Source organism: Notolabrus celidotus, chromosome 12 (genome assembly GCF_009762535.1).
Source record: "Notolabrus celidotus isolate fNotCel1 chromosome 12, fNotCel1.pri, whole genome shotgun sequence".
Lineage (NCBI taxonomy): Eukaryota > Metazoa > Chordata > Actinopteri > Labriformes > Labridae > Notolabrus > Notolabrus celidotus.
The window spans coordinates 15036248-15054077 of record NC_048283.1 but is presented as its reverse complement, the minus strand read 5'-3'; the positions used below and the strand labels follow the sequence as shown (position 1 = coordinate 15054077).

General features: G+C 40.3%; 2 protein-coding genes across 5 annotated transcripts in view; one reads left to right on the top strand and one right to left on the bottom strand.

The window, feature by feature from the left end:
• kcnj14 (potassium inwardly rectifying channel subfamily J member 14) overlaps positions 1-17830 on the top strand; it is a 40121-nt gene that overhangs the window by 4050 nt on the left and 18241 nt on the right. The window lies entirely within an intron of this gene.
• On the bottom strand, positions 4785-14537 carry LOC117823429 (urotensin-2 receptor). 3 transcript variants are annotated; one of them, XM_034698629.1, is made up of 2 exons: positions 14441-14532; positions 4785-6823 (listed from the first exon to the last, which is right to left on the bottom strand). In XM_034698629.1, exon 2 carries the CDS (start codon positions 6767-6769, stop codon positions 5624-5626), a length of 1146 nt encoding a protein of 381 aa, XP_034554520.1. In that variant the 5' UTR covers positions 6770-6823; positions 14441-14532; the 3' UTR covers positions 4785-5623. The 3 variants fall into 3 exon arrangements, 2 of the variants coding, with proteins under 2 accessions (XP_034554520.1, XP_034554521.1); XM_034698630.1 differs by lacking the exon at positions 14441-14532 and adding an exon at positions 13170-13252; XR_004633400.1 differs by lacking the exon at positions 4785-6823 and adding an exon at positions 13242-13314 and having other exon boundaries at positions 14441-14537.

The window sequence follows — 17830 nt, the reverse complement described above, 5'->3', positions numbered from 1 at the left end:
TAAAATGTCAGTAAATATTTTGTAATGTCCAGTGCTTATTATTTAAACATCTTGTCTTGTCAAACATATTTTCTAAACCCCAAAATATTCAGTGTCTCAAACTAAAAACACTTGCATACCTTCACATTTGAATTATAAACTGCTTTTCAGAGTTTCCTGTTTTGACTTTAAAACAACCACAAATAGATTGATCAACAGTAGTTTCATCATGCAACAATAGTTGCAGCTATCAAACATCAGATGACACAGAGGCTTTTGGTCTAATTTGAGTGGTTGAAATGAATCATCAGCCATGAACAAACAACAGGGATCAGATGAGTTAAGTGTCAGAAGGTCAAAGGTAAGGGGAGCCTTGACGCCTGAGTTGACAGGGATGACTGTTTACGGGCAGCGTGCCGTGAGGAGGAGGCAGAGGAGTGGGAGAAGGAAGAGGAGGCGGGAGGGGAGAATAGAAAAATGGTGGAGGGAGGAGAGGGCGACGTGCCATATTTACTGTCTTTCCTAGTAAGAGCCCCAGTGTGAACCATAATGTGTGTGTCAGTTGATGTAACCTCCGGCCTTCCAGGCCAGGCCAAGCTGGGCCTCGCCTGATCCTGGCGGCTGACACTGAGGTGTGAAGTCAAGGGATGTGATAGGGAGGAGGGCACCTCGTGGTGGGGCTGCCAGAGGTCGAACAAAGAAACACTGTCAGTGCCGAGGTTTCTGTGTTTGCTGTCAAACCAGTGATTACAAACTATTTTCTTTAATACTGTGTTGCCTACATGAGCTGTATCATAGAACTGGACTGAGTGTGTTTGATTTATGATGCTGGGATTTCACAGATGCTGAAGCTGGAGATCTAATAACTTGTTGATGAGAGTGTTATTCCTTAATAAAAGTAAGGTTGTATATTAACATGGTGTAAGGTGATACCATGCAGAAGATGAGAGTGTGGTGAAAGAGAAAGTATACAGGGGACAAAAAGTGATTGAGAGAGGGAAAACAGATGGGAAGATTGAATTTTCATGGAAGGCAGGCAGAGGAGGAGTGCTAAGAATCTTTTTTGTGTATGTCTGGGGAGAATGGGAGCCTCTTATACACCTCACAGCGTGAATTTGGCGCGGGCTGCGGCGTAGTCTCGTCTGCACAGTGGGGTGCTTTCCTGCACAGGCTGCCCAGGGGAGGGGCACCTGCAGCAGCCTCGCACACTGGTCAAGAGGAGGGCCTGACAGGCGGGGCAAACGGGGCGCTGGGGATGGAAAGATGCTTGGTGGTTCCAGGAAACGGACATGTGCTGGATTTATGCAATCCTCAGGTAGAACAGAGAGACGCTCCCATTAGACAATATTTGTCCTTGTGTTTTCCCTGCAGACTTTGATTTCAATCTCAGGATGAAATCATAAGCGTCTTTTGCACAGGAGGACAAAAGTTATGATTGGAGCGAGTTGGCCGCTGCTGGCATCTACCAACACAAACAACTCAAAGTTTATAGATCGGCCAGCCTGCCATGTGAGACAATATTTTCCATTCATTTGTATGAGCTGACCAAACAGCATGCATTTGAAGTTTATCAAACACTCAGTCATCCCCGTCGACCTGAGGGAAGACTTAATCATCTGATATATTGAGTTTTAGAACACGCAGACACCCGAAACCTGTACACTATGCAGACTTAGAAAATTGAACAACAAGCCCTCTGTGCTTTAATATCCACATTGCTGCTAAAGTGTCTTCTTTGGAAAGGTTTCATCTTTACTCAAGCTACACCCTCCATCTTGTGTCATTTTGGTATGACCCAGGGGTCCAAAAATCACCCAATCTCACGAGGGCTTATGATTTCAATCCTACAAGGAGCTGACTCTTTGTCTGCAAGACATTCCTTTTAAATCGACAAATGTGCTGAGAGCGCCTCGGTTGTCTGTGAAAGCTGGATGGATATTGCATTAACTCCACAACAGAGGCGCCCCCTGTGGTGTGAGCGCGCTGGGCTCCAGATAATAACAGCAGTGGGAACGTTCTGCTCAGAGGTAGCTGGGCCAGGTAACTCGAAACACATGGCAGGCAGTGGAGACTACAGAAGGAATAATGGCATCACAGTGCACAGAAATGCAGCCGCTCCCCTGACAAATGCTTTAGGTATGTGTCTCTCTTCAACCTGTTGGTATTACCATGAAAAGCCCTGCAGCGCTTCATAGCTTCTCCTGTAGCCCTCAGGTTTTCTTTTTCTCATTTACTGAATGACGTGCACTTTGTGTGCAAATAAATAAACTCAAATTCTATGTGGCTTTCATTATGTTATTCAAGTTTCATTTTACATTAAATCACTTAAAGTAATTACCTACGGATTATGTTCTCACAAACATTACTGAATGTCAAGTCAAAACACAGTTAAACACATTAAGTAGAGCTCAACGCTCCCTCTGTGTGATTTGGCTGGACAAAGAAAAACAGCAGATGTGTCACATGAGACCCACTCTGAGAGATCATTGATGAAATTAAAAATGTAATTCTTCATCCAGAGCTCACCAAGAGTTTGAGACAACACTTGAAGTTTAAAGTCCTTTTCATAAGAAGAGGTATATCACTTCCTTACAGTGAAGTATTTGTATGGATGTCATTTTTGTCATGTAAGAAATATATACACAGTGCTTCTTAAATGTTGCATCTGTGGCTAACATCATTTAAATTATTTTTCATTTAGTCGTTCCAGGTTATCATGTGCAGCATTGGATTTTTTTACACTTTAAATTAAAACAACCTCCTTTGGAAATAGTTTGATCAAATTTACCACTCAACCACTCCTCACCAGCCAGAAACACCCTGTTTCTGACCACAGCACCGTGCTTATATGATACCAGTCTGCCCCTTTTGTCCCATCATCTCCTCCCCATCCTTCCTTCTCTCTGTCAAACAACAATATTTGCTCATCTGCGTCAAAGAGCAGCGGGGTCTGCAGTAGAGTACAGTGCAGCCTTTGACTCCGACAGACAGAGACAAGGCGCTGCTGCAGGGAGACACAATAACACCAGCCGACGAGTGTGTACACAAGAGCAGGGAAGACCCTCGAGAGACACAGACATGCTGACTCAAGGATTATTCTACACCAAGCACCTTTGAATTTTGGTCTTTCTTTTGCATACAACATAGTTAGCATCGGCTTTTTTAACCTCTTTCTGTCTCAATTCTTCATTATTGTTTCTCAGGTTTGCCTTCAGTTTCACATTTATGTTTGTAACGATCAGATCAACGTGATCTCTAGTGAAATTGGCTTGTTTTTCAAATCAAATCAAATCAACTTTATTTATATTGCACTTTACACATAACACGGTTGATCCAAAGTACTTTACAACAGAGAACTGGGTGGTGGGGGGAAGAGAAGTCCACAGTTTTGGGGCACAGAAAGAGAAGGCCCTGTCCCCATAGCTCTTTGTCCTTGATGTCCGGAGAGACAAGAAGTTTTGGTGGGAAGATCTGTAGTAGATCTGAGTGCTCTGACAGAGTGATGTGGAGGGGGCCAAACCATGTAGTGCTTTATAAGCAAACAGGAGTATTTTAAAATGAGTTCTGTAACTGACCGGAAGCCAGTGTAGGGAGGCAAGAATTGGGGTTATGTGGTCTCTTATTTTTGACCTTGTCAGAATCCTAGCTGCTGCATTTAGGACTATTTGACAGCGAGATAATGAGGACTGAGTGATGCCAAAATATAAGGAGTTACAGTAATTGATGCGTGATGATATGAAGGTGTGGATAACTTTTTCCAGGTCTGAACTGCTTAAGATTGATTTGAGTTTGGAGATGGTGCGGAGCTGCATGAAACTTATTTTACTATCTGTTTGTCAAAGTGTAATGCTGAATTGAATATGACTCCAAGGTTTTTTGCATGAGGTTTCATGGAGGGGGGCAGTGAGAGAGTCAAGATGAGGAGAAATACTATTGATCAGATGTGGTGGTCCTAATAAAATAACTTCTGTTTTATTGTCATTGAGTTGTAAGAAATTAGCAGCCATCCATGATTTTACTTTTAGAAGACAGTTTTTGAGGTCGGTCAGTTTGTTGAGGTTGTTGGGCTCGAGGGGGAGGTAGAGTTGTGTATCGTCTGCATAATATTGGAAAGAAATGTTGTGTTTTTGAATAATGTGGCCTAGTGGAAGCAAGTATATTGCGAAGAGGATTGGACCGAATATGGAACCTTGGGGAACACCACAGGGAATAGGAACAGAGAAGGAGGTTGATTTGGATAAATCTGAAGAAAACCAGTTTAATGTGAAAGAGTTCTGGTTTAGTGATGGGGCCAAGATGATTCAGAACTGCAGTGATCTGTGGATATATGTATGGGCTACTGACAGAATGATCTATGCTAGCTCTTATGTCAAGCACTTTTTCTCAAAAGAAAATAAGGAAATCCTCACAATTGAAGACAGCCATCTCTGAGTCAGGAGATGAGGTGGCAGAGGTAACAGATTTTAGTAGTAGTTGAAATGACAGTTATTATCAATAACATTGGAGTGGTATTCAGCCTTTGAATTTTTTACTGTCAGCTGATACCTATTCAAGAGATCCTTCATGATTTGAAATGACGTGTGCAATTTTTCCTGCTTCCACTGCCACTCTGCCTTTCTGCATGCTCTCTGACATTACTGTTATCAAGCCACGGTGAGACCAAAGGCTTAGATTTTTTAATTTTTGCCTAGAGCAACAGAGTCAAGGGTAGCCCAAACAGTGTTATTGAATAACAAATAACAACATGGCAGAAAAGGCAACTTTGTGATCTTTTTAGCTATTTTAAAATCAAATCACACAGTGTCTTACAGAAAGCATACTCTTTATTTAAGGCTTTATATTACGCATTATTATAAACAACAGTTACAGTCAACAAAAGTCGAGGCCATGCAGAGCATTGCATGAGTCAGAATAATAAGTACATTTTCATACCCAACATGCAGGTCATGATTTAGAAAAAAAAATGTTGTTTTAGATTTGTTGGGTTCAGGGGAAGCAAACAAAAGACTGTTGAGCTGCTCAGACATAATTCATTAAATCAACAAACAAAGTCTCAGAAATATGTCCCATAGAGGTCCTGAGCAGAACCAACCAGCTGTTCACAAACAAACGTTGTCTTTGATAGTCTCTGAAAACAAGCAGAAGTGCATCAGGGCTTTACTGGAAATGATTGTGCATGAGCCACATGCAGAAAAACTCTCCCGTTCATACAGCACAGAGAGACAGATACAAATTATGTGGACTAAATAAACAACTCCTCTCCTCTTGTATGTTCTTTGGTTAAATGACTCTTATATTTATTTACTGCAGTAACCACTTTACCATTGTCACAAAGATAACATCATAAAAATGAATTGTCAATCAGTAAACTAGTCTACTGCAGCAGTTAAATACACTCCATTTAATTGGACCACCAACATTTGTACAAGGTTTACAGGTAAAGCATTAGTTGGGTGGCAGCGATTGTCTGTTTGATTGTCAGACAATTTTTCACCAAGCAGCCATACAAAGTGCTTTCATTGGTTTAGTTTTTTCTGATTTCTTAGTTTACAGACTAAGAAAAAAGATATTTTTGGTGTCTATAAGGAAACTCATAATAATGCTCTCATACTCTCACTCTATTGTCTCTATTATAAGAGACACACTACTGAAGCGGACTGCTCTTGCGACAGAGCTGATTTCCTGATGTCAGTATCTGTCTGTTGCGTCTTCGTTTTCCTGTCAACAGTGTGTAGAAAAATGGATTCACACATGAGTTTCCATAGGTGAGCCCTGTGAGGATCCGATTCACCGTCACCTGCGTCCCTACTGGAACTGTCCGCAGCATGTCAGGCTGGTAGAGGGGCAGCAGCTGCCAAATCCAGAAAGGAAGGAAGCAAGCCCAGAAGGCCAGGACGATACCAAGGATAAGAAGCAGGACTTTGGGTTTGGGTGCACGGGGAGGACAAGTGGTGCTGCTCCCAGTGGCCCAGGCCGGCCTGGTCTGAGACACCCAGTACAGTCTGCCTAGTGTTGCATAAAGCCCTCCGATGGCCAGCCCTGGTCCGAGGATGCTAGTACAGAAAAGCACACTCATGTAGGCTTTTGAACTCTGCTCGTCCCATGCTGGCACACATAGCTGGCCCTCTTGGTTCTCTCCGTCTTCCAGGTGAAGCGTGATCATCATCGGTAGACTGAGAGCCACCGCCAGCCCCCAGGCTAGGCCAACCCGCAGCAGGCCTGAGGAGTTAGAGGAGGATGTGTGCAGAGGATGAGCCACAGCACGGTAGCGGTCCAGGCTCATGGCTGTGAGAGTGAAGATGGAGGCGTGCATGGTAAGGAGGTCCAGGCTCAGGAGGAGGCGACAGCCCAGTTCACCGAAGGCCCAGCCAGACGCCAGGCTGTCATATACAATGAAGGGGGCGGTGAAAAGGTAGAGCAGATCAGCGAGAGCGAGGCTCAGCACCTGGAGGTGAAGAGAGGAGGAGGAGGAGGAGGAAGAGGAGATTGGAGAAGAGGAAGGGGAGGAGGTGTTTGCCAGGCAGGATAGTACCGGTACCCTGATATGGCAGCAGGTCAGTCCTGCTCCACGTCTCCTCCTGCTTCTCCTTCGCTTCAGAAGGAGACCCAGAGTGTACAGGTTCCCTGTGATGCCCATCAGGGAGAGGAGGGAGAGGAGGGAGCAGAAGAGAGCTGTGGAGGCTAGGCTGGGTGAGGGAGAGAGCGAGGGAGAGGAAGAGGGTAAAGAGATATTTGGGGTAACGGGGAAGGTGTAAGGGGAAGGTGGAGGCAAAGAGCCTGAGAGGTCCATGGTGTTAAAATCAAAAAGCTTGGAAATTAGGGGTAATTCAGCGACGTTTAATGTCTGATCCAGTTACAGAGAGGGATTCAAAGAAAGAGGAGGGAGGTAGGGCGGATTGGATCAAAAAGGAAAACAAATTTAGAAGAGAACACAAGAATATCTTGTTAGTATCAATCCTGTGATGTCCTGCTAGTTACATTCTCTGTTTCTGGATATTTTATTTGTTCAACACGGTTTAAGGACAACAAAACCATTACACATTTGGACCTGCTAACAAAGTGATTCATATACTGAATACTGAAAGCAGATAATGTAATAAAAGTCAAATAAACATGTAGTAGGAATGAAGATGTCAGCGAAACCATCATGGTTTATATTCTCGCAGAAATCCGCTCTGGTTGGCACTGCCTTTCAGTTTTACAGCTTCACGGGGAGCCAGGCGAGCCTGTCATGGTTTTAGTAAAATAATTGGATTTTCAGAGTAGGAGGGCTCCATCTGAAGACTGTAAATCTCAACTGAAACTTTCACAACCAGCTCCTCCTAAAGGTCAGCAGTTGGGCAACAATTAGGCTGAGTGGGACAGTAATAAGTGGGAAAGAACGGGCATGGCTTACACGTTTTTTAGAGCAAAAAAAGTTGTCAAATCTTCTCTTTATATTTTTTTTTATCTGACTGACCGTGCATGTGTGTGGTTGAATGCATGTATGTGACATTTTTTTCCAGAAGCACAGCATATCATTGAACGCATTGTGTCAGAGTGTTGGATGACAATACAGGCATTCTTTTCTATTCTGTTTAGATTAGATTTCTTGGTTATGTTGTATGTTTTTACACACCAGTGGTTTGCGTTTGGAACGGTGCATTAAAATCTGCCGAGTCAGTGGACGGCGCAATGAGGCGAACATGACGACTTTGTTTAATACGCTTTGCAGTTTCAGAGTTTAAACTGAACTTTAAGACGGATACAGATTACTGCCTGACAGACAGAGCGTTTACTCTTAATGCGTTTTCTTCTGTGATATTATTTTGTTAGTTGACAGACAAGATCTCAGTTCTTTGTCCAAGACTTATGATGTGCTGGAGAAATGTAATCTGCTGTGACATCAAAGCAGCCGTGGGGAGCCTGACAGGGCCTGCCTGTGTGACACATGGTGACCCGGGCTGCTCCGGGGTTAAGAGCTACTGTTGAACTGCAGAGGAGCAGCCAAACCCCTGCAGAGCCGCGCGCCTCCAGACCTCACCGGCTCACCGCATTAAATAACAGCTGGGTAAAATCCATGATAGGAGCCCTCCAATCAGAAAATAAAGCAGCAGAAGAATAGTTTATTTATATATGTATTTAATTCAAACTAATCTTGAAGTTGAGATGTTCAGATGTGTTGTGTTCATTTATTTATTGTGTTTTTACAATGAATCTGAAACTATACACCAAATTATTTCATAAGAAGCTTTTATGACATGACTTTGGTTATATATTAAGACCACACTGTGAGCAATGAATAAACAACTTTGTACTTTATCTCACTTGAAATTTGAATTTAAACTTTATATGCGACTGTCTTTGAGATATCTTCTGAGAAAGAAATGACTATATCATTAGATACCTGGCCTACTTGATGTTAGGGTTCAAATCAGCGCTAAAAAAGACTGTAAATTAATCTACATAGCATATAAATTATATTTAATTAGCTAGTTATTCTGCGGATTAATGTCTCAGAAACTTACCTTAGCACAGTCTGATCCTAGCCGCTGTAAAAAATAATAGTCCACAAATATTTTTGTTGACAAAACTCTGTCCCCATTTTGAATTATCCTTCTGATTCTTAAAACTGGGATTATTTCTCTTCAGCTGCAGGAGGAGGTGAAGGCCAATGTAACTTTTTCTGGTCTGATCTGTGCTGCTTGGTGCAGCTCTGTTTGATGTGTAGAGAGGGAGTCTGTGTGAGTCCACGGAGAGGAGTGTGTGTGAGAGTGGAAGGGGGTGGGACGGGATGCAGAGTGAAGGGGCTCATCCTGCAGAAAACTGAATATTTAGTATCTGTTGGAACTGTACTGGGGTCCAGAACAGCGACAGAATATGAAGTAATGATCTTTATAACATTTAGCATCTTGTAATAATTAATAATGAGGGAAACAATAATAGGAATGATATTTGAGGAGTCTATTTGAACATATCCAGTGGGGGTTGTGGTTGAAATACTCACATTATAAGGCAACACGTCTCATCATAAAAACATTCACTTATGGCCACAGATGGCTTTGAATTATTGCTGATGAAGAATACAGAGGAAGCCTGCTGAGTGGTGGTATGACAATTTAAAATACTCAGTGAATATATGTGTTTTTAATAATGTTTTACAGTCCCATGTGAGGGGTTTTTATAGTAATCTTTAGTTTGGTTTGCTGACTCTTGAATTGTTTCAATCCCTCTGAGCGAGGCATAAATCTCACAGTGAACTCACTGCAAAGACTTTCCATAAAAAAAATCGGTCCATAAATGGTATCCTAGCATCATATTTTTGGCAAATAGTCCAGCGCTGTATAAGTCATACATAAGGTCAAACATTATATGCTTAAAGCTAATATTTTATTTGGATGGATTTATAAAACCTTTGTTTATTCAGTGGAAACACTGAAGAATACGTTATCTCTGTGTATTAAACAACAATGGGAAGTAGTGAGGTTAATCTTAAGTCTTCACGTTTTCACGTTTTTACGATTGACCATTAATTCTCTTCAAAAAAAAAGAAACCTTCTTGTTTAATGCCAACTGTACTAAACACAAAATAATGCATTTGTGATCCAAAGCTGCAGATCCAAACAGACACTAGAAAATAATTTAGCTGACCTTTGAAAACAATAAATATGAGTCAGAGAGAAATTAAAAAGGTTAATACCTATCAGTAGGAAGACGACACGTTATTTCTGGTTTCCTGTTTGGACTTCATTAGGTTGTCTTTATTGTATATGTTATCTTGGTAGTAAAGATACTGTAGGGAAAGTAGATGGCCAAATAGTGGTAAAAGACCTGTCCTGTTACCCAAATGTACGGGTGTTTGTCGTTAACAGAAATGAGTCAAATAAAACTCTTTTTGATTTGTCTTTAATCCCACAGTTTGTGTATAGTTCTCTGAAAAGTGTCAGCGTGAATTAAAATTCACACAGTGGATCCTTTTAGTACGATTGAATCTAAGAGTGTGAAGTTTAGACTCTCTGTGGAATGGCAAAGAGACAAGCGCAGAAACATTTGAAACATTGCTGTCATTTTCATGACGCACTGCAATAACTAATGCACTTCAACTCTGACCCAATGTCAATACCACATCAGCTCATGTTCAGACCATGTTCAAACACATGGCGGCTCACTCACACACTCACGCACAAAGGATTCGTATGATGATTTGGTGTTTGAGTCATAAAGAAAATTAATTGTCCAGGATCCTCGCCTGGATCAACATTTTTCCATGTCAGAGAAAAGTTGAACTGGTAGATCCAATAAGTGGCCTTCACCAACATCACAGAATAAACGTCTCTTTCTTTCAACAGTTATCAAAAGCAGCTCACAGTCGCCTGTTATCCACCAAGTTGTTTTTGGCCCGGCCGGCATCATACCCACAGCTGTGGTTTGCCAGCTCCAAGAGGCTGAACAAGTTAGAAATGATTTAGTTGTGACTAGGCAGTAAAATGTGTAGGCTGTACGCCTCATGTTGGCCGCTTCATACATGTGCTGGCGTACACAAGATAGACAGAGACAGGCAGTAAAGGCCAGGGGGACGTCTGGAAGAGGGGGGGACATACCTATCCCCGCGGGGTGTGAGGAATTTGTTCAAATACCTGGCACAGGCATGCCAAAATAGGAGAGGGGGGTGATGACCATGGAGGTCTGTGAAGACCAGGCGACTTTGTACAAGAGGACAGGTAGAACTTCTTATTATGTGGAAATAAAGAAGAAGGCCAAAAGTTCAATGAGGTTGTATCAGGAGCTTTTTTGGGGGAAAAGGGGGGACGGGACACCAGGCTTTGGAAACCGTTATTGCTTAACTTTAAAATACAAACCTGGAAAAAGAGGAGTGTGGTCTGGATGCTGAAAGGGTCTGAGTACTGTGCTGTTTGTTTGTCTCTGTCGGGACACATCAATCTCAGTCTGTGCCGACACATTATATAATTTCTAATTACATTTACCTGAGCCTGTTCTACTGCTCTGACCTACACTGCTCGTGTTCCCACTGTTAATTATTCTTCAGCCATCTTAATATGCAAATCTGGACGATGCAAGGATGGAGGCTCAGGAGAAGAGGCAGTCAACTGTCCAATACATTAGGATTTGGGTTGCATTGTAGGTTGTAAAATGCTTATTTCCTGTCAGTATATGAAGGTGTAAAGAGAGACATTTTATAATTGAATAACTGTTTTAAATATAAGTTTTCTAATACATCATAAAGCAAAGCATTTCCATTTATCCAGTGTTTATCTATATGGACATATTTACTAAACAAATGGGTTGTTCTTTTTCATACCAATTAGCCATTATTTTTGTAATTGTTTACCCAAAATAAATGTAAACAAATAAATAAAATGAACTAGCCCTGGATGATACTTTAAAATTGCTTGCTTTATTCACCCTTCAGTCTAAACCCCTAATATATACATACAGTTCTGTCATTTAGTCCAGTAGCTAATTGGACATCCAGAATTAAAAGCAAAAAAAACCTCTATAGTTTCTATCAAGTCCAGTTGCATTTTGGTTTAAATCTCAGAGCTACAATAATCTAAATATTTGGAGTTTGTGCATCAAAGAACTGAATATATCAGTCTTTTTCTTAAGTTCTGTTTAACATGAACCAGGTAATTGTTAATGATCAGAGATGCCTGTTACAGAGCAATACCAGGACAAGGCCTGGATAACACGAAGTTCTAGTTCTTCTTAGTATACTGATGTATTTCATTATACTTATTGTGTGCACATGAAACAAAAATGTTCTCCAGCACTTTTTGATTTCATTGTTTCCTCACCTCATGTGCTCAGGCAACACAGGGCCCCAAGGAGTTTTTGTGCTACTGTGAGTTCACAAGAGGTCGAGCATGTGAAAACAAAATGGAGCTTGAAAACACAGCCACACTTCCCTTAAAAAACACTCTTTATTATTCTGTATGTCTTCATGTATTTATGCAGCATAGCCAAATGAAGGGGGCTGTAACGTGTCCAATCAGTGGGCAGTCACCGTTTGACAAACGACCAGCACGTAAACATCATCAGCTCTCTAACCCTGCTCCTGGCTGTCCTTGCTTTCTTCATTCATTTCACTAATTAGCTTCAACATTTTCTCAGCAACCCGCCTGATGCCTGCTGGTCCACCGTCCTCAGTAGCGTCGTCTTGATTAAATGGGCGGACGTTTTCTCGTGTGTGACAAATGGTTGTTGGAGCAGGCTGATTCACAACTTGTGATGAGTTATTGAGCCGCTACCTACACCCTCCCCTTCTGCCGGTCTGTCTTTACAGTAACACATCAAATTTCTCCCTTTTCCTCAACACCATGCTTAGCATTTTGACTGTGAGTATTTAGTTCAGTTATGCACCCAGATTGTTAATCAGGAGCCAAAAACTTCAGAGTTTTGAAGAAGGATAGAAAGGATTGCCACCTATCATAAAACTTTCCAGAGTTGCCTCTTAGTGAGTATCTTATCTTCTCAAGTTTTAGAAAAGACATGACATCCTTGAGCCACTGAGTGCTGGAAGGAGCTTTGGTGGACTTTCAGTGAGAGAGAAGACAGCGTCTCGCCAATAAAGAATTATAACATCTAACTGCTTTGAGGTTAGTCTTCAGGACATCCAAATATGGCAATATGGGGAGAAACATTTATATTTACTGAGAGTATTTTGGATATAGTGGTAAAGTAGCTCTGCCAAAAGCTAGCTAATAATGAGCAAGAGTAAAACATATGAGTTAGGGTACAAGAGGAAGCGGGACATTTATCACAGCTGTCAGTAACTGAATGATAAATTTGTGACAAACGGGCTTTGGAGAAATGAATCCTTATCCATTTCTGAATGAGGTGTAAAGAAAGGACACTAGAGCAGAAGTACTAACTGAAAGATAAACATCTGTTTTATTTTGATAACTATTCTTTTTTTCTCAGTTTCTAAAAGGCAGAAATTCAGTTTCTGTTTTTCAAAACATGTATTTCTCCTTTTGTCAGTTTAATATGATAGTACACAGATATTTGGTTTTTGGAACGTTATTTGGACAAAACAGGAGATTTTACAACAAAACCATGGACTGTGGTCTCTACCCACTGGGCCCATTTGTCTCAATAAGTTAACCTCTCTAAATACAGTTTGGATTAAAAAATATAAATAGATCTAGTGGTCTTTCTACATGAGTCAGCAGTATTCATCATCTGCTTACCTGTGTAGACTTTGAGCTTTAACATACTTTTTAATGAGCACAGTCTCCCATTGACCGTGTATGAAGCGGAGGGGATCTTTCTTCCTGCCTGCCCCTGAAGTAAACCTGCTGAGGGCAGACACACTGAACCAATATACGCCTACACCTGAAATCACAGAGCATTAGATTTGGACCTTGTGTGACCGTGACAAAATATGGAACCTGTTGGAGGACACTGAGCCTGAGTTTGCAGCTCCATATGAAGAATCAGATCAGCTTTTTAACAGGCGTACATGCAAAGTTATTAAGATAGGCAGCAGGGAACAGGCCTTTTGCTGACTGAGAAAGTTACTTGTAAAAGTCTTAAAATCATGTACTTTAGCAGGAACACCAAATTATCTATGCAGTACTTCCCTATAAAAGTGAAAGACCTACATTTAAAAGTTCACTTCAACAAACATAAAAGTACGCTTAATGCAGAGGGGCTGTTGTCAGTGTACAATAATATTTCAGTGGGTCATAATTATTTGTGTACACTGTACACCTAAATTGAAGCAAGTGTATTTGTCGAATTTTGCTTCAAATGATCTCATTACACTCAACATCAATCACATTTACCTGACAAGTCAAAATACAAATATTGTTTTAAGATATAACCTGCAAAAACCAAGGCATTGGTTGCTTGAAATAAGATAAATATAGGCAAGCAAACGTTTCTTGATACATCTTTTGAAACAAGTATTCTCGTCATCTTGCATTGGCAGATATTTTTACTCATTATTTTTATCTGGTAATATCCTGAAATGTGAATGAATATGGATGTGGATTGTCTGGTGAACATGACTCATTAAGTATAATGAGATATTTTGAATAGAAATCAGAGAAATGCACCTAAGATTTTAGTTTTTGCATTCTTTATTATGAGATAGTTAAGGGTTGTCACTGGTTGATGTGAAGCTAGTTTTGAATGCTTTATATGCTTCAGAAAAAAGAAGCATAACAAAATTTTAGTCAAAATGATCACATTTTAATAGCAATGTCTTAATTTTAAATATCTGATAGAAAAAAAGTAGTAGTATCAAGTAGCATTCAGTTGATAAAGTCCAAGTTAAGTTCTGGTACCAGAAAATTAGAATTATAGTTGCAGTTGTAAAACTGGGTGACACCCCTCTGCCATAATCAGGATACTCTACCTTTGCAGTGATAGACACTGAATAGATTTGAGTGAAAAATGAATTTGAAATGACTGAAATCTCACTTTGTCTTGGAAGAAAATCATCACTTATGCTTACCTCATGCTAAATGCTCCAGTTTACTTCTAAGTGAATAAGCCCTGAGCAGGTATTGTTTGTCTGTTGTTGCCTCTGTTTAGCATCTTCCAGCTCGTAAAACACCTCAAGGTGAGAAGTTTAGTGTCTGCACAGCTGCTCATTGAAATTGGGGCTTGTCATTAGTTCCTCAGACCAGGTGTGTAGCCCCTGGTCAATCTGTAGCCACCTAGTCTAATCAGCTAATCACCACTTCACTCTGAAAACTTTAAAGGTAATGATCTGAACCACAGACCTCTATGAACTGCAGGCTCCCTGATAGATGCAAAAAACTGTTTAAATCTGCCCACTGGTGGCTCAGAGTCAGTACTGCATCCCTGCATGCTTCTCCAATGATGATAATGGATAATACTTCACACCCTACTTTAGATATCACATTTAAATTATTTTTAAAAACTCAAACAGGAATCATATCAAGTTTCCAAATAGAATTTGTACAATAGATGGTTCACTGTAAATACCACTCTGTGAAATATGCCAACAGCTGAGGCTAAATAGTGGAAATGTTGAGTCACTGTTCAGCTGTTGCTCTTGCTTCATTACGAGTCAAACAAGTCAAATGAAAACTTTTTCCCAGATGTGAATTTTCCTTTTGTTTATTTCAGGGGGCTGCAGTGATTTTACTTAAAAAACAACTTTATTTCACATGAATGAAGGAGTCCACAAGTTCAGTCCTAGTAATCACCCGTTACAACATTTGAAAGTTTCCTAAGGCAATTTTTGGGAAATGATAAGGAATGAACAGAGGAGAGAGATTCTTCTGATGTGTGTTTGGCTTTGACAGTATTTCCTTTTCATGCCAACACAGCTTGTTCGAATTACAGATGTAGAAAAGCTCTGCTTTGTATAAACCATTGACTGTACAAAACATGGATGTGCTCTCGGTGACACCACGCATTGAACGTGGAGCAAACAGAGCAGATTTCACTCAGATCAGGCAGTTCATTTAGAGGTGGTAATGATGGCTATAATTCTCCACCTGAGCACCCATGGTCATATCTTCACCCCGTGTTAGAGGTTTTTGAAATGAAGAATGATACGTATCGTTTGAAATGTTCTCCCCATTTCCCACTCTGCCCAAACATACAAACATTCACTGTCCAACCTGAGAAAGCGTGTTGAGCTACGTAACATTTGTTTTATTCTAGATGATCATTTCAATCTAAGTTGTCTGTGCTTGGAGTAACTTAGTTTTTGTTTTTATTACATGGTATATTTTTTAGACATTTCAAGTAATCGTTTTAAAACAAAAATAATGTAACAGAATGTACTTCTATGTATTCTTTACTGCCATCATGCTTTGTGAAAATACAATGTTTTGAGATTTTTTAAGAAGTACTTTGAATACTTTAGTATTTTTAAAAGCAAGTACTTCAGTACTTTAACTCAAGTAACAATTTGACAGAGTGACTTCCACTTGTATTGGAGTAATGTTTGACCTGGAGTATCTATACTTTGACTTAAGTAATGAAGTTGTGTACTCCGTCCACCACTGGCCATAAGCCTCCCGACATCCAGCTACAATGTGCCCACCTGTCTATCAAGTCAGCAAGGCCATCAAATTGATGCATAACTTGTTACTTAAATATGATACATAATATAGAATAGCCCCTGTATAGTTTGTACAAAGAAAGAAACTCCATTTTCTACTGAGACGAGAAAACATTTCTGAACATGTTTAATTTTGCTGTAAAAATGGGCATTTTCAGATGAGTGTTAATAGAGTCTCCTTGGCTTTTACAGCCAGTCTCAAGTAGACACTTCAAGAACAGCAGTTTTGTTGCACCTTGCATTGACTTTATATTCAACACCTTTGGTTGGTTCTTAGTATAAACCAGATTTGAATTAACAACCTTTAACCGCTCATGGAGCAGGGCAATCTCAGCACTAAAAACATAACAGACAAGGTGGAGTTTTCAGTCCTAGATAAAACCTTTGAACTGATTTTGAAAAGCACTCTCCTGCTTTTGTCATTGGTTCTAGTATTCTTCAATCCAATCTTCAACAATAACATCTCAGGGTCCTTTTTATATCATCATTCACAAAGTGCTGCATCATCATGCCCTCCCTGTCATTCCCTCCCTGCCCACCCCCCTCCCCCAACCCCCCACCCCCCCTGGACAGATTTCCATGGGTCAATTACAATTAGGCGAGTGTTTTTATTCAAACACTTATGCAATTTAAAATGACAGAGAGTGCCCAGTTGAATTTCTAATCAATGTAACTTTGACTGACTTTATTGTAATGTCAACATACATCAAATCAACAGATGCAGAATATCCACCACAGATATTGGTAGTGACAGTTTCAGTAGTTAATGCAGAGTGTTTTAAGGACAAGATCTTATCACAAAGTCACCATCGTCCATAATGTGACACCAAACACTCCCCCTCCCCCAACAACAAACACGCACATTTTCTTAATAATAAAAATAACCTGAACTACAATCAGCTTTGAATAAAAATAGGCATAGCAAACCACCTCAATCAGGACTTTGAACCTTGTCACTCGATACTATAAAATGTTAGTTTGATGTTACTTTTCACTTATATTTCATTGCAATATTGCTCGATTACAGTTGTTGTTTTTACTAATTATTTTATAGATTTTGATCTCACGTTTAAAGTGTGATTGTAAGGTGAGAAGTCCTGGGTAGAGGTCAGATTTGGAAAGCGTAGTGGGGTTGGAAATAGGAAATGGAATGGGGGATTATGACGGAACAGGTTTATTTTAGCCAGTAAGCCAGTACCAAGATCCTAATGGTCGATGGCCAGGCGCAGTCAGAAGACATCCAGACAGTCAAGAAGGTGGGAGTTGACACAACTTGAGATTAATCAGAAGAAGCAATAAACAGGTGCCTGAAATATACAAAAATATATATGGTCTTTATATAAACTGAAAAATTTTAACATGCAGGACTTTTTTTAGTGTCAGTGAGTTCCTGTCACCCTGTGCATAGCTTAGCTCCAATATTTCCCAGGCGGCTTCTCCAAACAGGGGCCACGCAGACTGTTTTTGCTATATGCAGTCCAGCATAGACTTGATATTGATCAAACAACCCCACTTTAAGAAAATAACTATTCCATAACTTTATTTCTGCTTTCAGCTATTTGTGTGATGCATTTAGATGGCAACTGCAGTGCACACATTGTTCACACTTAAATGTTTCACATCTTCAAACACATTTTAATATTAGACAAAGATAACCAGAGTAAACACTAAATGCAGTTTTTAAATGATGATTTAGTTTTTAAGGGAAAAAAGTTATCCAAACCCACCTGACCCTGTGTGAAAAAGTAATTGCCCTCTAAACCTAATAACTGGTTGTACCAACCTTGGAGGCAATAACTGCAA